This window comes from Urocitellus parryii, chromosome 7, assembly GCF_045843805.1.
Source record: "Urocitellus parryii isolate mUroPar1 chromosome 7, mUroPar1.hap1, whole genome shotgun sequence".
NCBI lineage: Eukaryota > Metazoa > Chordata > Mammalia > Rodentia > Sciuridae > Urocitellus > Urocitellus parryii.
The window spans coordinates 149,239,179-149,261,189 of NC_135537.1; the positions used below are offsets into that span (position 1 = coordinate 149,239,179).

At 33.8% G+C, this 22,011-nt stretch overlaps 1 protein-coding gene across 4 annotated transcripts in view; it reads left to right on the plus strand.

Annotated features, from left to right (window-relative positions):
• The window catches only part of Bcas3 (BCAS3 microtubule associated cell migration factor), a 575,232-nt gene that overhangs the window by 117,763 nt on the left and 435,458 nt on the right, over positions 1 to 22,011 (plus strand). For all 4 annotated transcript variants that reach the window (XM_026398023.2, XM_026398025.2, XM_026398024.2 and 1 more), the window contains exon 8: positions 20,713 to 20,820. In XM_026398023.2, coding sequence (XP_026253808.1) covers positions 20,713 to 20,820 — 108 coding nt within the window. The remainder of the gene's footprint in view (positions 1 to 20,712; positions 20,821 to 22,011) is intronic.

Genomic DNA, 22,011 nt, shown 5'->3' on the forward strand with positions numbered 1-22,011 from the left:
TTAGCTTCTATTTTTACATTTATAGTTTTGTCACTATAATGAGAAATGATGAGTTCAGTTATCTTCTACCATATAGTCAATAGGTTTGCATAATGGTTTACAGATTCTAATGGTAAAAGGAGGGGTTGGGGAGTTAGCTGAGATGTTTATGAGGTAGGATGTGAGAATATGGAGGTATTAGATTATATGACTAGTGAGAGGGTAATCATAAGAAATTGGCTGTTAATAAGAGAAACAAGAGATAGGCAACCCCATGGAAGAACCCCCGTTACCTCAGTAACAGGATAACTGTTAGCATCTCTAGTTGAAAACCCTCTGGTACAGCCAGGCCACAGGGACCTTGGTGACTTCTTACTAGGTCCTTTTTGTTGTCCTTTGATAGAAGTGGTGATATCCCAGTTTTGTGGCAGGGGCTGGCTCAAGCCCATATGTACCCTTATGTTAGGCTGTGGAGCCACGCTTTGGAGAATAGGAACCACAGAGCAGAGTGGCTCCTGGTATAGGCATGGGGTGGACCTCTGTTGGGATCACCAGGCCATGGTGTGGCAGGGTGGGCAGGTGGGTAGGCCTCTGTCTGGATCTCTGGGCTGTAGTGTCTTGTTATCTTTTCTTCTGTGAAGTGTTTGTTCACTTCCTTTCCCCATTTATTGATTGGGTCATTTGTTTTTTTGGTGACATTTTTTGAGTTCTTTATATATCTGCAAGATTAATGCTCTGTTTGAGGTTCAGGTGGCAAAGATTTTCTCCCATTATATAGGCTCTCTCTTCATGCTCTTGATTATTTTCTTTGCTGTGAAGAAGGTTTTTTGTTTGATACAATACAATTTATGGATTCTTGATTTTACTTCTTGTGCTTTAGGAGCTTTGTTGAGGAATTCAGTTCCTAAGACAACATGATGGAGGTTTGGGCCTACTTTTTCTTCTTTTAGGTGCAGGTTCTCTGGTTTAATGCCTAGGTCCTTGATCCACTTTGAGTTTTGTGCAGGGTGAGAGTTAGAGGTCTAATTTCATTTATTACATATGGATTTTCAGTTTTCCCAACACCATTTGTTGAAAAGCCTGTCTTTTCTCCAATGTATATTTATGATGCCTTTGTCTAGTATGAGATAACTGTATTTTTATGGATTTGTCTGTGTCTTCTCTCAGTACCATTGGTTTTCATATCTGTTTTGTTGCAAATACCATGCTGTTTTTGTTACTATAGCTCTCTAGTATAATTTAAGGTCTGGTATTGTGATGCCTCATACTTTACTTTTCTTGCTGAGGATTGTTTTGGCTATTCTAGGCCTTTTGTTTTTCCAAATGAATTTCATGAATGTTATAGGAACCTTAATAGGAATTGCATTAGATCTGTGTAGCACTTTTGGTAGTATGGCCATTTTGACAATATTCTTTCTCCTATCCAAGAACATGAGAGATCTTTCCATCTTCTAAGGTCTGCTTCAGTGTCTTTATTTAGTGTTCTGTAGTTTTCATTGTAGTGGTCTTTCACTTCTTTTGTTAGATTGATTGCCAAATTTCTTTTCTTTGAGGCTATTGTGAAATGGAATAGTTTTCATAATTTCTTCTTCAGTAGATTCATCACTGATGCATAGAAATGCAGTTGATTTATGGGCATAAATTTTGTGTCCTGCTACTTTGCTGAATTCATTTATTAGTTTTAGAAGTTTTCTGGTGGAGTTTTTTGGGTTTTCTAAATATAGAATCCTGTCAGCAAATATGGATAGTTTTTCTTTTTTTCCTATCCTTAATTAAAAGAAATCCTTTAATTTCTTTTTTCTGTCTAATTACTTTTGCTGGAGTTTCCTGGACAATGTTAAATAGAAGTGGTAAAAGAGGGCATCCCTGTCTTTTTCCAGTTTTTAGAGGAAATGCTTTCAATTTTTCTTCATTTAGAGTGACGTTGCCCTTGGATTTACTGTGTATAACTTTTATAATATTGAGATATGTTTCTACTATCCCTAGTTTTTCTAATGTATTGAACATGAAGGGATGCTATATTTTGTCAAATGCCTTTTCTGCATCCATTGAGATAATCATGTGGTGCTTGTCTTTAAGTCTATTGATCTGATGAATTATGTTTATTGATTTCCATATGTTGAACCAACCTTGCATCCCTGGGGTGAACCACACTTGATCATGATGCACTTAATGCATTTTTCTATATAATTTTCCAGTATTAAGCACTTTGCATCTATGTTCATCAGGGATATTGCTATAAAATTTTCTTTCCTTGACGTGGAAACTTATACTCTAATAAATAACTTATACTCTAATAATCAGAAAACTTATACTCTAATAAAATGGAAAATCTTGAAGACATCAACAACTTTCTAGTGTCATATGGCCTACCTAAACTGAATCAGGAGGATAAACCCAATATAAACAGATTTAACAAACTTAGAGTATAAGTTTATTAGAGTATAAGTTTGTCTGGTTTTGGTATGGGGTATATTATTTCTATAATAGCGTCATAGAATATGTTTGGATGAGTCCCCTCCTTTTCTATTTCATGGAGTAATTTGAGGAGGATTGGTGTTAATTCTTGTTTGAAAGTCTGATGGAACTCAACTGAGAATCTGTCTGGTCCTGGGCTTTTCTTGGTTGGTAGGCTTTTTTTTTTTTTAATATATATGTATTTTTAAATTGTAGTTGGACATAATACTTTTATTTTTATTTATTCATTTTTATGTGGTGCTGAAGATGGAACCCAGTGCCCCGCATGTGCCAGGTGAGTGTTTTACCACTGAGCCACAGCCCCAACCCTGTTGGTAGGCTTTTGATGGAGTCTTCTATTTCTGTATTTTTTTTTTTTTTTTGGTATTAGAGATTGAACTCATGGGAACTTGACCACTGAGTTACATCCCTAGTCCCTTTTTTGGTATTTTATTTAGAGACAGGGTCTCACTGAGTTGCTTAGCGCATCACCATTGCTGAGACTGGCTATGAACTCCCTATCCTCCTGTCTCACCTTCCCAAGCTGCTGGGATTACAGGCGTGCACCACCACACCCAGCTGTGTCTTCTATTTTATTGCTTGAAATTGATCTGCTTATATTGTGTATGTCCTCCTGATTGAGTTTGGGTAGGCCATATGACACTAGAAAGTTGTTGATGTCTTCAAGATTTTCCATTTTATTAGAGTATAAGTTTTCTGATTATCATCTATATTTCAGTAGTGTCATGATATTTTCTTTTTCATCATGAATTTTACTAATTTGATTTTTCTCTTTCTTTCTCTTTGTTGACTTAGCTAATGGTTTATTAATTTTATTGATTTTTTTTCAAGGAATCAATTTTATGTTTTGTTAATTTTGGGGGTTGTTTCTTTTATTTCAGTTTCATTGATTTCAAATCAATTATTTTAATTATTTCCTGTCTTTTACTGCTTTTAAAATAACCTAACATAAGGCTTTGAGACATATGTTAGGTTATTTATTTGTAGGCTTTTATTCTTCTAATGAATGAGCCAAATGCAATGAACTTTACTTTACTGCTGCCTTCATAGTGTCCCAGAGATTTTGATATGTTGTGTCAGTGTTCTCATTAACCTCTAAGTACTTTTTAATTTCCTCCCTGATTTCTTCTTCTATCCATTTGTCATTCAATAGCGTGCTATTTAGTCTCCAGGTGTTAGCTTCTACTTTTTATTTTATTATTGATTTCTAATTTCATTCCATTAGATCTGATAGGATGCAAGGTATTATCTCTGTTTTTTTTAAATTTTGATTTTCTAAGAGTTGCTTTGTAGCCTATGATATGGTCTATTTTAGAGAAAGATCCATATCCTGCTGAGAATTAAGCATATTCAGTCATTGATTGATGAAATATTCTATATTTTTTAAGTCTGACTTATTAATTGTATTTTTTAGTTCTATACCTTCTTTAAATTTTTTTTTGTAGTTGTAGATGGACATCATACCTGTATTTTATTTATCATTTTTTAAATGTGGTGCTGAGGATCGAACCCAGTGCCCCATGTGTGCAAGGCAAATGGTCTGCCACTGAGTTAGAGCCCCAGCCCTACTTCTTATACCTTCTTTATTTAGTTTTCCTTTATAGGATCTATCCAGTGGTGAGAAAGGTGTGTTAAAGTCACCCAGTAGTATTAAGTTGTGCTCTATTTGGTTCTTGAAATTGAGAAGGATTTGTTTGATGCATGTAGATGCTCCATAGTTTGGGACATTAATATTTATGATTGTTATGTCTTGTTGATGTAGGATTCCCTTAAGCAGTATGAAATGTCCTTCTTTATTCCTTCTGACTAACTTTGATTTGAAGTCCACTTTGTCTTATATGATGATGGAAACCCCCACTTCTTTGTGCAATGAGTGACATGTTTTTTCCCCCACCTTTCACCTTCAGTGTGTGGATGTCTTTTCCTAGGAGGTGAGTCTCTTGAAGACAGCATATTGTTGGGTGTATTTTAAAAATCCATTCTGCCAAAAGTCTATGTCTTTTGATTGTTGAATTTAGGCAATTAACATTCAGGGTTATTATTGAGATATGATTTGTATTCTTGGTCATTTTGTTTTATTTTTGGTTTTTAACTTGACATAAGATTCTTCTTTGGTTGACCTTTCTTTTATTGTTGTTCCACCCTTTGCTAATTTTCTTTTCCTTCTTATGGAATATTTTGCTGAGAATGTTCTGTAGTGCAGGCTTTCTAGTTGTGAATTATTTTTAACTTTTGTTTATCACGGAATTTTATTTCATCATCAGTTCTGAAGCTTAATTTTGCTGGGTATAGTATTCTTGGCTGGCATCCATTTTCTTTCAGACCTTGGTGTATATTATTCCAAGACCTCCTAGGTTTGAGAGTATCAGCTGATCCAGATTGGTTTCCCTCTAAATGTTACCTGTCGTATTTATCTGACAGCCATTAAAATTCTGTCCTTATTCTCTGTGTTAGGCATTTTCCCATTAATGTGCCTTGGTGTGGGTCTTCTGTAATTTTATATATTTGGGGTCCTGTGAGTCTCCTGTATTTGATTTTCTATTTCATTCTTTAGGTTTGGGAAATTTTCTGATATTCTTTCATTGAAAAGATTGTTCATTTCTTTCATTTGTATCTTGGAGCCTTCATCCATCTCAATAATCTTAAATTTGGTCTTTTCAGGTTATCCCATATTTCTTGGAAGTTTTGTTCATGGTCTCTTAACCTCTTTTCTCTCCATGGTCAACTTTGTTTCCAAAATTATAAATTCTGTCTTCATTGACTGAAACTCTTGTCTTCCAAGTGATCTAGTCTATCTGTGATGCTTTCAGTTGAATTTTTTTGTCAATAATTTTTTTATTTGAGTTTCTTAAAAAAAGAAATATAAATACATATATTTATTTCAGTTATTCATGACAGTACAATGACTTTGATATAACATACATTTAAATCAGATAGGATATAATTTCTCATTTTTCTGAGTGTACAGGTTGCAGAATCACACTGGTCATGCAGTCACATATATACACACAGTAATAATAATATCTGATTCATTCTACTATCTTTCCTATACCCCCATCCCACCCCCATCACTTCTCTCTACTTAATCTAAGGTAACGATATTCTTTTTTTTTCTCACATCTTCATACATGTATTTTGTATAATGATAAGGGTCTCCTTCCACCATCCATGCAATTCCCCTTCTCCTACCCTTTCCCTCCCACCTCTCTTCCCTATCTAGAGGTAATCTTCTTACCATGCTCTTCCTCCCTACCCCATTTTGTGTTACCCCCCTTATATCAGAGAAGACATTCGGCATTTGTTTTTTGGGGGATTGGCTAACTTCACTTAGCATAATCTGCTCTAATGCCATCCATTTCCCTGCAAATGCCATGATCTTATCATTTTCTAGTGCTGAGTAATATTCCGTTGTGTATAAATGCCACATTTTTTTTTTATCCATTCATCCATTGAAGGACATCTTGGTTGGCTCCACAGTTTAGCTATTGTGAATTTTCTGCTATAAACATTTATGTGGCTTTGTTCCTGGAGTATGCTGTTTTTAGGTCCTTTGGGTATAGTCCGAGTAGAGGAATTAGCTAGGTCAAATGGTGGTTTCAATCCCAGTTTTCCAAGGAATCTCCACACTGCTTTCCAAATTGGCTGCACCAATTTGCATACCAGCAGTGTATGAGTGTACTTTTTTCCCCGAATCCTCGCCAGCACTTCTTGTTGTTTGTCTTCATAATGGCTGCCATTCTTACTGGAATGAGATGGTATCTTAGAGTAGTTTTAATTTTCATTTCTCTGATTGCTAGAGATGATGAACATTTTTTTTGTATATTTGTTGATTGTTTGTATATCCTCTTCTGAGAAGTGTCTATTCAGGTCCTTGGCCCATTTGTTGATTGGGTTATTTTTTTCTATTTTTTTGGTGTTTAGCTTTTTGAGTTCTTTGTATACCGTAGAGATTAGAGCTCTTTCTGATGTGTGAGGGGTAAAAATTTGTTCCCAGGATATAGATTCCCTATTCACCTCACATATTATTTCTCTTGCTGAGAAAAAACTTTTTAGTTTGAATTCATTCCATTTGTTGATTCTTGGTTTTAATTCTTGTGCTATAGGTGTCATTAAGGAAATTGAGGCCTGGCCCCATGTGATGGAGATTAGGGCCTACTTTTTCTTCTATTAGACACAGAGTCTCTGGTTTAATTCCTAGATCCTTGATCCATTTTGATCCATTTTGTGCATGGTGAGAGATAGGGATTCAATTTCATTTTGTTGCATATGGATTTCCGGGTTTCCCAGCACCATTTTTTGTAGATGCTATCCTTTCTCCAGTGCATGCTTTTACCACCTTTGTCTAATATAAGGTAGTTGTAATTTTGTGGGTTAGTCTCTGTGTCCTCTATTCTGTACCATTGGTCTACCAGACTGTATTGGTGCCAGTACCATGCTGTTTTTGTTACTATTGGTGTTTAGTGTAGTTTAAGATCTGGTATAGCGATACCACCTGTTTCACTCTTCCTGCGGAATTGCTTTAACTATTCTGGGTCTCTTATTTTTCCAGATGAATTTCATAATTTCTTTTTCTATTTCTCTGAGGAATGTCATTGGGATTTTGATTGGAATTGCATTGAATCTCTATAGTGCTTTTGGTTATATGGTCATTTTGATAATATTAATTCTGCCTATTCAAGAGGAAGGTAGATCTTTCCATCTTCTAAGGTCTTCTTTTATTTCTCTCTTTAGGGTTCTATAGTTGTCATTGAATAGATCTTTCAACTTTTGTTGATTCCCAAGTATTTTATTTTATTTTTGAGGATTTTGTGAATGGGGTAGTTTTCCTCATTTCCTTATCAGAGGATTTGTCACTGATATACAGGAATGCTTTTGACTTATGGGTGTTGATTTATATCTGCCACTTTGTTGAATTCATTTACTAGTTCTAGAAGTTTCGTGGTAGAGTTTTTTTGGGTCTTCTAGGTATCGAATCATGTCATCAGCAAATAGTACTAGCTTAAGTTCTTCTTTTCCTATAGCTATTCCTTTAATTTCTTTCATCTGTCTAATTGCTCCGGCCAGTGCTTCAAGAACTATGTTGAATAGAAGTGGTGAGAGAGGGCATCCTTGTCTTGTTCCAGATTTTAGAGGGAATGTCTTCAGTTTTTCTCAGTTTAGAATGATGCTGGCCTGAGGCTTAGCATAGATGGCTCTTACAATGTTGAGGTAAGTTCCTGTTGTCCCTAGTTTTTCTAGTGTTTTGAATATAAAGTGGTGCTGTATTTTGTCAAATGTTTTTTTCTCTATCGTGATAATCATATAGTTCCTATCTTTAAGTCTATTGATGTGATGAATTACATTTATTGATTTCTGTATGTTGAACCAACCTTGCATCCCTGGGATGAATCCCATTTAATCATGGTGCACAATCTTTTGATATGTTTTTGTATCCGATTTGCCAGAGTTTTATTGAGGATTTTTGCATCTATATTCATTAGAGGTATTGGTCTGAAGTATTCTTTCTTTGAAGTGTCTTTGTCTGGTTTTTGGAATCAGGGTGATATTGGCCTCATAGAATGAATTTGGAAGTACTCCCTCTTTTTCTGTTTCCTGAAATAGATTGAAGAGTATTGGTATTAGTTCTTCTTTAAATGTCTTGTAAAACTCTGCTGTATATCTGTCCAGTTCTGGGCTTTTCTTGCTTGGTAATCTTTTGATGACTTCTTCTATTTTCTCACTTTATTTTTTAATTTTTAAATTTTTTTTATTTTTGACATATATTAATTTATTAACTTGTTTTGTTAAAATTATTTTTAAAGTAAGAGCATCATTTTGATCTGATTATGTGTAGATCTGTATTAGAAATTTATTCCATTATTTTTGCTTAGATTTTTAACCAATATTTTTACATAATCAATAGTACAGTTAATCATCACAATTTGATTTATATAAACCAACTGTTCATTTTATTTTCTCACTTTATATTGATCTATTTAAGTTGTATATATCTTCCTGGCTCAGTCTGGGCATATCATATGACTTAAGGAATTTATCGATGCATTCACTATCTTCTATTTTATTGGAGTATAAGGATTCAAATTAATTTCTAATTATCTTTTGTATTTCTGTAGTGTCTGTTGTGATATTGCCTTTTTCATTCCGTATGCTAGTGATTTGTGTTCTCTCCTACTCTTCATTAGCATGGGTAAGGGTCTGTCAATCTTATTTACTTTTTCAAATTACCAACTTTTAGTTCTGTCAATTTTTTTTGATATTTTGTTTTGTTTTGATTTCTTTGATTTCAGCTCTGATTTTTAATTATTTCTTGCCTTCTGCATTTGCTGCTGACTTATTCTTCTATTTCTAGGGCTTTGAGATGTAGTGTGAGGTCATTTATTTGTTGGCTTTTTCTTCTTTTAAGGAATGAACTCCATGCTGTGAATTTTCCTCTTAGTATTGCTTTCATAGTGTCCCAGAGATTTCGATATGTTGTGTCTGTGTTTTCATTTATCTCTAAGAATTTTCAAATTTCCTCCTTGATATCTTCTGTAACCCATTGTTCATTCAGTAGTATATTGTTCATTCCCCTTGTGATGTAGGAATTTTTCTTCCTTATTTTTTTGTTAATTTACAATTTCATTCCATTATGATCAGATAAAATGCATGGCAATATCTCTCTTCCTTTGTATTTGCTAAGAGTTGCCTTATGGCATAATAGATCTATTTTTGAGAAGTATCCATGTGCTGCTGAGGAAAAAAGTGTATCTGCTTGATGTTGGTTGATATATTCTATATATGTCAATTAAGTCTAAGTTATTAATTGTGTTTTGAGTTTTATAGTTTCTTTATTCAACTTTTGTTTGGAAGATCTGTCCAGTCGTGAGACAGGTGTGTTAAAATCACCCAAGATTATTGTGAATCTTGAACTTGAGAAGAGTTTGTTTGATGAACATAGCTGCAGCATTGTTTGGAGCATATATATTAATGATTGTTATGTCTTGTTGGTGAATGGTTCCCTTTAGCAGTATTTAGTGTCCTTTTTTATCCGTTTTGATTAACTTTGGCTTAAAGTCTATTTTATTTAATATGAGTGTGGACACTCCTGCTTGCTTCCGAGGTCTATGTGAGTGGTATGATTTTTCCCAACGTTTCACCTTCAGTTTGTGTATGTCTTTTCCTATCAGATGAGTCTCCTGTAGGCAATATATTGTTGTATTTTTTAATCCAATCTACTAACCTATGTCTTTTGATTGGTGAGTTTAAGCCATTAATATTTAGGGTTACTATTGAGATATGGTTTATGTTTCCAGCCATATTTGTTTATTTTTGTTATTTAACTTGATTTGTTTTTCCTCTTTGATTAATTTTTCTTTTACTGTATTGCCTCCCACTGTTGATTTTTGTTGTTATTTTTCATTTCCTCTTCATGTAATGTTTTGCCGAGGATGTTTTGAAGCGCTGATTTTCTGGCTGCAAATTCTTTTAACTTTTGCTTATCTTGGAAGGTTTTATTTTAATCTTCAAACCTGAAGCTTAATTTTGCTGGATACAAGATTCTTGGTTGGAACCCATTATCTTTCAGTGTTTGAAATATGTTGTTCCAGGATCTTCTAGCTTTCAGAGTTCTGCATTGAAAAATCAGCCGTTAACCTAATTGGCTTACCCCTAAATGTAATCTGGTTCCTTTCTCTGTGGCTTTTAAAATTCTCTCCTTGTTCTGTATGTTGGGCATTTTCATTATAATGTGTCTTGCTGTGGATCTCTCTTGTGGTTTTGTACATTCGGCATCCTGTAGGCTTCTAGGATTGGATTTTCGTTTCATTCTTCATGTCTGGAAAGTTTCCTAAAATTATTTCATTGAACAGGTTGCTCATTCCTTTGGTTTGGACCTCTATACATTCCTCTATCCCAGTAACTCTTAAATTTGGTCTCTTTATGTTATCCCAAATTTCTTGGATGTTCTGCTTGTGGTTTCTTATCAGACTTTCTGAGCTGTCTATACTCTTTTAGAGATGGTATACTTTGTCTTCATTGTCTGATGTTCTGACTTCTAAGTGTTGTACTCTGCTGGTGATACTCTTCATTTGAGTTTTTAATTTGGTTTATTATTTCCTTCATTTCCAGGATTTCTGTTTTTTTTTTTTTTTTGTGTGTGTGTGTATAATCTCTATCTCTCTGTAGAGTTGATCTTTTGCTTCTTGAATTTTTTAATGTAATTCATGGTCAAAGTGACCTTTCATTATCTGTATTGGCTGTCTAAAGTCTGCCTTGAGACTCCAGATCACCTGAACCATGTATATCTTGAAATCTTTGACATTCTTTCTACTGTAGCTATTATCTCCTCTATTGTTGAATTGCCCTGAATTGTTTGTGGTCCTTTCTTTTCCTTTTTTTTTTTTTATGTTGCTCACGTTTTTTTCCAGCTCTGTGTGACTGTTGTGTCATTATTTTTCTCCTATAGATTTGCACTGCTCTTGTATAGTTTCGAGATCTCTCTTTTGTGATGGAAGACAATGTCTAGAGATGTTGGATTCAATTATAATTTAAAATACATTCATTAGCTTCATAAAAGGCATACAGATTCTGGTGGTGTAAAGAGAACTGAGGGTCGGGCGTAGGACTTTATGTTCAGAGGGAAAGATGTGAGGCTATAGGGTTAATATATCTTAGCTACTTTGGGGGAGAACTCTAATGAAGCGGGTTATTAGAAGGAGAATAGACAGTAGGTATTTCAGGGTAGCTAAGTACGTGGGATGACAATAAGAAGCATAGACACAATCACCTATTTGCATTTAGTAAATTACATGTAGTAGAAATAGTAACACTTGGGAGGTTGGGAGAGGAAGAGAAGGAGTAAGAAAAGTAAAAAGAAAACAACAACAAAAAAGGGGGGAAGAGGTAGGAAAAAAGGAGTAAAAAAAAGAGAGAGGAAAAGAGAGAAGGAAAAGATAAAAAGAAAAAAGGAAAGAAGGATAAAGAAAAAAAATGCACTCTTAGAATTCTGTTTTTTCCTCTTCCAGTAGATGGTGTTGTGCATTCCAGGTTAAGTCTCTGCCCTCATGGTGGAGGAAGCAATCTGTGTGAGGTGGCTCTCCCTCCCCTGCCGAGTGCCTCCCCAATCCTGGTCACTTTAGGTTGCTCCGTTCCCCTCACTTCTCCTGCCCACCAGGCCCCAATTACTGGGACTCTCGTCTGCAGCCCTGTGTTCACTTTTGGCTTGTGGCGTGCTGGCCAATCCGCGCTTCTCATCAACTGAGCGCTACCTCTGTGTTGGGTAGTCACTAAGTCATCACAGCTGTGGAGAGGGGGAGTTGGAAACTGGCAACCTGTTCTGTCTTATTCCCTCTGGTAGCCATGCCCACCGAGAGCTGGCAAGAAAGGTTTTGAGTTATCACAGCTGGGTAGAGGGGGGCTGGGACTTACCTGTTTAGACGCCTTTTTTTTCCTCCCTCCAGAATCTCTTTCTTGAAGTGATCTTTCACTTTCTATATTTTTCTCTGACTTTATTCCTTGTACTGAACTTTACTTCTCAGATTGATTTAACTGGGTACTTTCTAAACTGCTTCTCTGTCATTTCTTCCACCATGGTGTTGATGGATTCTGTTATTAGAGTATCTTTGTTTGTTTGGGGTGATTTATTCCTTTGCTTTTTCATATTGTTTGTATTTCTACCCATCTAGTAGTAAGGATCGAGGCAGTAGAGTTTCTATGCTATGGACTTACAATGCCTGAAGATTTCCAGCACCTCACTGGGACAGACAACATAAGAACTGACTAATAAGACAGACAAATAAGTACAATATCCCATGCAAACAATATACAGCATTAAACAAAATAGTTCCTACTGTGATGAGTACAGTGTTGATTAGCACAGTAAACAGAAATATTCGATCAGTTATTGCCTGCAATAAAAACAGCAAGTTTGCAAAAGGGTTTACAATTCAAATGGTAACAAGGAGAGAACAGAAATGACATAGGATATGATTATTATAAGGGAGGAGGAGAGAAGTTAGAAGTAAAAAATTAAAGGAATATTGAAAGAATAATAGAGTTTGGCTGTTAGTGGAAGAAAAGAGAGAAAGTGAATCAAGCAAAATAGGTTGGGAACACCAAATATATATATATAAAGTACAAATTTTAAAAAATTAAAAATAAAAATACAAAACAAACTAAAATATACTAATCAAACATCCTAGTCCTGAAAAAAGTGATACAGGAAAAATAACTTGCTTAAAAAATGCTAGAACTAAGGGAAAAAGCCAAATATGAATATGTATAGATTTCTAGGTAACATTAAGATCACAATTAAACAATGAGAAGAAAGGAAAAAAAGGAAGGAAAACTGAAAAAGAGAAGAAAAAAATCTCATTGAAAAGTTAAAGAATTCTTTATGTTGGAGTTCAAAAAATTCTCAGCTTCTCTTCTCAGCAGTTTTAGGTGGGGGGTCTTCTGGAGTGTGATGCTTGACTGTTGGGATTAATGAAGTGAGAGGTAATCCCACAGGCGGAATTCCTAGAGGCAGGGTTTTAGGCAGGCTCCAGGATCTTCACTGCATGTCAATTGGTCTAGAGGTTTTTAAAGTGGCTTATCTCCAAGGTCCAGTAATTGCTGGTCCACTCTATAAGACTGTACCCTAGGAATCTTCCTGGGTTCCACTGGTTCCACTTGTTCCAATTCTTAGTCTCCTAGGTCACCTGTGGACTCCATGTTTCCTGGTCTTGGATTCAGTCTCCAAACTCAATCTCTCCCTCCCCTGCCTTTCTGAATTTTCGGCCAAATGTGTTTCCCAGCCCATGTTGCAACTAGCTGGATTAGAGTGGAAGGGGTAGAGCCAGGTGGGTTTCCATGACAGTTGTTCCTTGTGTAAATCTCTCGAGATCCTTGTTTGATTTTCTTCTGGTCATTTAAGCATACTCTATGTTGTGCAGTGTTTGTTTACTGGTCCTGCATTTCAGGCCAAACTTGCATTTGGCAGGAATTAGCTTCCTCAGGTGCCGCTCCTGAACCATGGAGGCAAAATGTTTCCTTCCTTTGTCCTCTGTACACTGTTTAGAGATATGGCTGCTTCTTTCCTGCACAGGGTTGTTGTGCAGCATGCCTTTCAGTTTAGTTGGGCAGTGTCATTGATCTTTAATCTCACGGTACCCAAACATGCCTCAGGCCTTCTAAAAATGCTGCTTCCTTTAAATCCCTTATTTTTCCACTTTGCTTCTGGAGGAACCACCAATAAATCCCTTATTTTTCCACTGGTGCTTGTGGCCTGGCCCAGTAGCAGCTGTGCCTCTGGGAATTTTTTCCTTATTTTCTTATATCCAACCTCCTGAGTCCCTGATCTGCTTTGAATGTCCAATTTTAAGTCCAGTAAAGTCCCCACCCTCCTTTTTTTGTTCACCGACCTTGCTAAGAAGCTGCCTGGCTTCTTTCTTGGTTTTACGCCACAGTGCAGCCAGGAAAGTGACATCCTGTATTCTGCCATCTTGAAAAACCTTTTTTGAGTTTTTATATGTACTGGTTATTAATTCTATTTCAGACGAATACAAGATTTTTAATATTTTGTAGATTATCTCTTTGTTGAATATTGCATTTGCTGTGCCAAAGCTTTTTAATCTAATGTAATTCCCTTTGTCACTTTTTGCCTTTATTTCCAGAGTTATTAGAGTGCTATTCAGGAAAGCCTTGCCTATGCCAATATCTTGAAGTGTTTCTCCTATGGTTTTCTTTAGTAGTTTCAAAGTTTAATGTCTTACATTTCATCCATTTTGAGTTGATTTTTGAACAGAGTGAGAGGCAGTGATCTAGTTTCTGGCCTCTACATGTGGTCATCCAGTTTTTGTAGCAGTATTTGTTTAAGAGGCTTCTTGCCTTTAATATGTTTTTGACACCTTTTTGAGAATAAAATGACTGATTGGTCACTTTATTTGTATTCTATTCCATTGCTCCATGTGTCTATTTTTATGCCAATATCGTGGTGTTTTTGTAATTATATTCTATATTTTGAAATCAGGTATTGTGATGCCTCCAGTGTTTCTCCTTTTGGCCCCAGATTACTTTGGTTTTGGGGGATCCTTCATGCTTCCATATGAATTTTAGGATTGTTTTTCCTAGTGCTGTGAAAAGTGTCATTGGTATTTGGTGGGAATTTTATTGATTGGGATTACATTTGATGGAGACTAAAATGGTAAAAAGCAATGAGTTATCATGGCAAAAAAAAATATGGAGGAACTTTGAGTACATAATATTCAGTGAAAGAAACCAACCTGAAAAGATAATATACTGTATGATTTCAGCTCTATGACATTCTGTAAATAGCAAACTATGGAGACAGTAAGTTTAAAATAAAAACTTGCACATCAACATGTATAACAGCCTTACTTATAATTTCCAAAACATAGAAGCAACCAAGATACTTTTTAGTAGGTGAATAAATCAAAAAACTTTGGTTATATTCATAAGATGGAATATTCTTTTCATTTATTTTCAGTGATATTTCTTGTCATTTTTACCACACCTTTTCACTGTGATGGGTTTTTAGGTTGTTGTCTGTGTATTCGTATTTTGTTTTTTATCAGTTTTGATGGATGCATTGTGGTATCTCTTAGTACTTTTTTTATGCCCCTTATGTCTGATTATGCATCCATATGATCTCTTTCATGATATATCTGTGCTCACTTACTTTTTAAAATAAAGGCCTGATCTAAGGTCAGTTAAAATATTTTTAATTTTTTTTGGTTTGATTATTTCATGTTGCCCTTTGGAAAGAGCTACATTTCCATTTTCTCTTGTAACAAATACCTATGACCTATTATTTAATTATATAGATTAAATAAAACCTCAACCTTGTAGTTATTTATTGGAAGGAAATGAGTAAAGGATTGCAGGGGGAACAGATTGATAGATTTTCAGAATTTAACCTGAATATTAGAATTTAGGCTTCATTTTATGGCATACACGATTTTTCAGAATTTTTAAAGGTTGTAGGTAAGGATAATTATTTTTGTTTAGCCAGTCTGTTCTACAATTATAGATTCATTTAGATTAAAACATTTAGTGGTTTTGGGCTTGCCTCACACATGTGAAGCACTGGATTCAATCCTCAGCACCACATAAAAATAAATAAACAAAATAAAGATATTATGACCATGTATAACTAAAAAAACAAAACATTTAGTGTTTTTTTTGTTGATACTTGTCTTCCATATTCTTTTTTAAAATATTTTTTTTAGTTGTTTGATGGACCTTTATTTTTTATTTATTTATATGTGTTGCTGAGAATTGAACCCAGTACCTCACACGTGCGAGGCAAGTGATCTGCAACTGAGCTACAATCCCAGCTCCCATATTCTTGAGAGTTTTAATATTTTTCCTTTTAAAAAATCCATTTTACGTATTTTGTTTTTTGGTTGATAATTGCTTAAATTAAGCTATTCACTTTTAGGAAATGAAACTTAGTTTTTGAAATTCAACTTTAAATACTTATAGTTGTCTTCACTGAAATGAATTAAATAGAAATTCCATTTCTTTCAGTATTATAATATATAAAAATGAGGAGTTCCCCCCTTCTAAAATAGCAATAACTTCCCTTATGAGTCAGTTTAACAGTAGGCAACAAATTATTCAGATAGAAAAATTTCAACACATATGCTTGGTAACTCACTGTAAAATAAGTTACTTAGTTAAAAGATCAGGGAGAATTTTCACTCCTTCCTATTTTATATTTATCATGGGAAATATAAAATATATATTCTAATATGTACATATGTAAAGTAGCACTTGCTTGTGCAGAGTTCAGAGGCTTTTAAGCAATTGTTTAATAATAAATGTTGCATAAATGTTGCACAACTTGTGGTATTTGCTTGTAGTAGATTCAGTTACATTCTAAACTTGGCTCTCAAAATTTCTACTAGGAACTTTCTGTGCTCTAAACTATCAGCTTTTAATGTCAGATGGAAACCTTTGAAAATGTTAATCCATTTGAGCTATGTAGAAATCACATGGAGATGTATTATACAGATTTCTTGTGGCACTGTTTTCCACACCATTTGTATGGTGTATAAAAGAGTAGAAAGTAAAAGCTTGTTTCATGTCTCTTTATTTTAGCATGACACATTACAGGGCATGCATACTGACTCAAAGTTTTCTCATCAGCTAGTCCATGAGGAAAATTAAGATTGTCTTGCTATGCCCCATGGAAATGGTAAGGGTTTTCAAAAGAAAAAACAGAGAACAAAAGGACATGTCGGGCGTGCACACAACTGTGTTATTAGCAGGAAATGTGCTGACTCCTTTATGAATGTGTGAATTTACGAATATATATTTTTTTTTAAAAAATAAGAATTATTTTTTTTTATTAGTCATTGAATGAAAAGCATTTTTCCTGATTCAGTGAGGTTTTATTCTGCTGAATTTTGTTCAGCTGTCTATAAACTGAGCTTTCACAGCATTTTTTTTCTGCCTATGGGAGTGTTTTTGATGGAAAAATCTCTTAGTTTTGATATTGTTCGGATAATACCAGGGAAATGATCAGAATTCCAGTATTTAGTGAGTTGTAGCCTTAATGAGCGCCTGATTCAAGTTGACAAGTTGTTTTTTTCCCCCTCCTAGTTTAGGGGAAATGCTAGATTTTGTTCATTATTAACTCATTCCTTTAACAGAAGAGAACTGGATTAATTTTGGGGAGGGAGAACACTAAGAAAATAACTTTTGTGTCTTCTTAATGTCAAAGATTGAATTTTAGGCTTTTACAAATCCTCCGCCATCTCCAGTTGTTCCCTTTTATTTGTATTTGTTTAAATTCCACTAAAATAATGATATAGCAACATTTTCATCACCCTGAAAAGTTCATAATGCCACTTTATACTCTACTTCCTCTGTGTCCTGTCATTGCAGTTTTGCGATTGTTAACATTTTATAGAGAAGGAATCATGCAGTATTTAGCTTTTACATAGGATGACACCCCCCCATTCATCATAGTTTTGAAATTGATTTCTGTTGTTTTATGGATAAATTATTACTTTTAAATGTAGAATACTATTCCCTTGGATCAATATTTTAAGGTTCTTCTGTTGATTAACATTTGTTTTTCATTTATGTTGTTATTAATAATAAAATACTTAACCATATATGGGGCAAGATATATTAACTTTTAAAAAATAACAGGTAATCTCCTTTTCAAAGTTATTGTGCCTTTCTTTATCCTTGTCATTAATTAGTGAGAGTATCAATAACTTTGCATTTTTTTATGCTTTGTATTAAACCTGACTAATTCTAGTGTTATTCCTTAGAGATTTTAATTTGTATTTCCCTGATATTTAATTATTTAAATATTGTATGTGCTTACTAGCTATCTATATATCTTATTTGGTGAAATATCTTTTCAACTATTATACCCACTTTAAAAGTTTAATGCATAATTATATTGATTTATAGGTATTCTTTTTTATATTTTAGATATAAACCTTTTGTCAGAAGTATATTTTGGAAAATTTCCTTACAATATCCTTTTTCATTTTCATATATCTGTTACAAATAAAATTATTAAATTTGATGAACTTTGTTATACTTGCTGTATATATATTTTCATGTGTTCTTTTTCCTATTTAAGAAGTAGGTTGCAGAGATTTTTTTCCTAAATTTTGTTCTAGACACTGTACAATTTTGACTATTGACAATTTTAGTACCATTTGATTGAAAGACTGTTTCAGTATTTAATTATATTATGCCTTTGATGAAAATAAATTGGCCATGCAAATGTGAGTTTATTTCAGGACTCTTGATAATTTTGCATGTTAAGGGATTTGTTTGTGTCATCTGAATATTTCCTACTTCTTTCTTTATATTTCTTTTATTTATTTTTCAACATTTTGTCTAGAGTTGGCTCTTAGCTCTTGTAAAATTTAATAATGACCAGTCTTTAATTTCATTATCTTTCTTTTGCTTGCCCATATTTTATTTTATCAATTGTTTAATTTTTATTAATTACCTCATCCAATTATCATTGGTTTTTTTTTTTTATTGGTCGTTCATAACATTACATAGTTCTTAATACATCATATTACACGGTTTGATTCACGTGGATTATGAACTCCCCCTTTTACCCCGTATACAAATTGCTGTATCACATCAGTTTCCCTTCCATTGATTGACATATTGCCTTTCTAGTGTCTGATGTATTCTGATGTCTGTCCTATTCTCTACTATCCCCCCTCCCCTCCCCTCCCCTCCCCTCCCCTTTTCTCTCTCTACCCCTTCTACTGTAAATCATTTCTTCCATTTGTATTATCTTGTCTTACCCCTCCTTTATCATTGGTTTTTAATTTGTTCTTCTTTTTCTACTGTCTTTAAAAAATTTTTAGATTAAATTAATTTTTAAATCAAACCAGAATCTTTGGAATTATATATGTTAATGGGATAGTGTGCTGTCTCAATACATGTATACATTGTGCAATATTTATTTATTCCCCAAAGACTTCATTTCTTTATGGTAAAACTTTTGAAATACATTCTTTTAGCTATTTAAAATGTATATTATTATTATCTGTGATCATCCTACTGTGCAGAGGCAAATCAGAATTCCATTCTCCTATCTAATTGTAACTTAATACCTGTTATCCACTTTGTCCACACCCTTCTCTTTCCACTATGCTCTCCAGCCTCTGATAGCCACCATTGTACTCTCAACTTCTATGAGAGCAACTCTTCTAGATTCCACAAATGAGTGAGAGCATTCTGTGTCTACGTTATTTCACTTAATCTAATGACCTCTAGTTCCATCCATGTTGTCGTGAATGACAGGATTTTGTAATTTTTTTTTGAAGATGAATAGTATTTCATTGTGTGTATATACCATATTTTCTTTATTCATTAATCTGTTGATGGACACTTAGGTTATATTCATTTTTTAGCTATTTTGAATAGTGCTCCAATTAATATGGAAAAGACACAAGTCTTTTAGACGTAATGATTTTATTTCCATGGGATATGTATCAAGTGGTAGAGTTGCTGGATCATATGGTAGATATTGTTAATTTTCTGATGAATCTCTATACTGTTTTCTTAATGAATGGCATTACTAATTTATATTTCCATAAACATACAAGCTTCCCATTTGTCTATATCCTCACCAGCACTTGTTTTCTGTAGTCTTTTTGATAATAACCATTTTGACTGGGGTGAGGTGATAGCTCACTATTGTTTTTATTTCTCTGTCAATTAGTGTTGTGTGGAGTATTTTTCATATACCTGTTAGCCATCTGTATACCTTATTTTGTGGAGGAAGGTAAATATCTACTTTGTTCTGTTTTCCGTCTTTTTTTGGAGGGGGGTTTTACCATGGCACCTTATTCTGAGCCACATCCCCAACCCTTTTTATTTTTTATTTTGAGATCAGGTCTCACTAAGTTGCTTAATGTCTTATTAAATTGCTGAGGTTGGCTTTGAACTTGTGATCCTCCTGCCCCAACCTCCTGAGTAGTGTGTGTCACCGTAGATGGTTTTTCTTTCTTTTTGCTATGAGGATTGAACTTATGAGCACTTGACCACTGAGCCACATCCCCAGCCCTTAGTTTTTCTTAATTTACAAAAATACGGGTGACATTTTTATAGTAACTTTGTATCTGATGACTTTGATAAATACACATATTAATTATAATATTTTGTGCTTACTGAGTAGCATTGTCTGGATATTTTTCTACTAATAGAATTGTAGTATAAATTTCCAACAGTCAGGTTTTCAGCAAATAATGATGTTTTTTTTTCCCCTTGGAATAATTCCTTTTCTTATGCATAGAACCTTCTGTACTATGTTGAATTGAAGTGATGACAGTGATCTTATTAGTTCCTCTTAGCATTTTATAGTTGTATGTGTTGTTCACCAGTTTTAAGTCTAGTGCCCTTATCAGATTAAGGAAATATTTCTTATTGTGAATGTATTTAAAAGTATAGCTTAAGTTTCTGCATCTAATGAGATTATCATTTTTTTCTTCTGTAGAGTATCAACTTGGTGAATGATAGATTTTTTTCCTTTCCCCAAATTTTGTACATTCTCAAGTTTATAGGAATGTGGTATGAGTGTTTTTTTTAATTTTGAATTTATTTACTAGTAGCATGTTAATAAGGGATTTAATATTATGTCAGGAAAATGTATTTTTTAAATGTTTTTATTATATATTTATTTATTTTTATGGTGCAGGAGATTGAAACTAGGGCCTTGCACATGCTAGGCAAGTACTGTGGCAGCTCTCCTTTTTAAAAATAATGACTTTTTTCTTCTTTTAGGACAAGCCCACCTTATTGTTGTGTGGATCTATATTCACTTCGTACTGGAGAGATGGTCAAGTCCATTCAGTTTAAAACACCTATTTATGACCTCCACTGCAACAAGCGGTAAGCATTTTTTCATGTTTCTTATTCAGGTATGATCTACATCCTGGGCATATAGAGTACTACGAGTTCCATGACTTGAAGATTTTTAAAAATATCAAGGAAATATCTTCAAAATTATGTCCTATAAAATAGCTCTAAAATCCCTTAATTGAATATTTTCAGACTTCTATCTTGAGCCATGAGGGAAATATGAATTCATTGCAATGGGATTTAACCAGTATTTTAAAAACACAATGAAAAAGAATAGAAAGTATCTGAGACATCATAGATGTTCTGAGCAACCTTTTTATATATACAATGTGTATACTTCTCTGTGTTTACTGACTTATGATATGAACTATAATTTTTCTGGGAGGTAAGAAATACTTCATGCTACATAGTGGAGCTAAAACATTCACTGGATTGGTTTTCCTTCTTTATGATTTATTTTATTAAATTGGACATATTCAAATCTAGGTTGAACTTCTACTTGACCTTTGGTGATAATGACAGATTATAACCACAGAATATAAGTGGAGAAAGGAACATAGTAATCTTTCATTACTGAGTACTTTCCTTTTACACTTGAGAAAACTGAAGGCCTAGGATGATGAATGTCTTTAACCAAGAATGATGCAAGATATAAATCTTGTCATCAAAAGGAAACATATGAAGCACAACAAACAAAATATTTTTGGCATTTCAATAAATTTAAGAGAAACCAGATTCTCAGATTAGATTTTAATGAGATAGTGCAAAAAGATATACCCAACAAATGTATAGTAAAGAAAATGTGCATTATCACTAATGACAGAACTATTTGAATTTAAGTGCAAAACATGAAAGTTATAGGAAATAGAAGAAACAGTATACTATGCCAGGATAAGGTAATTATATCCTGAGAAATCAAGTTAGTGAAAACAAAATCATATAGAAGTATTAAACAACATCATTATTGGTAGTTTCAGTAGATATATAATATATTTAACCCCCAAAACTATTTCACGTGCCATCCTAAAGTAATTTACACATTATTTAGCCAAAGAGGAACTTTAATACATTCTAAGAAGTAGTATAGAGAAGATTTTAGATCAGTTTTCTCATATTACAGATCTGTGGATATGCTAGAAACCAGAGAAAATAAACAAAAAACTACAGTTGTTTTCATTATTTGCTCAGTTTAAATTAAATAGGAAATCAAAACTAATTTTA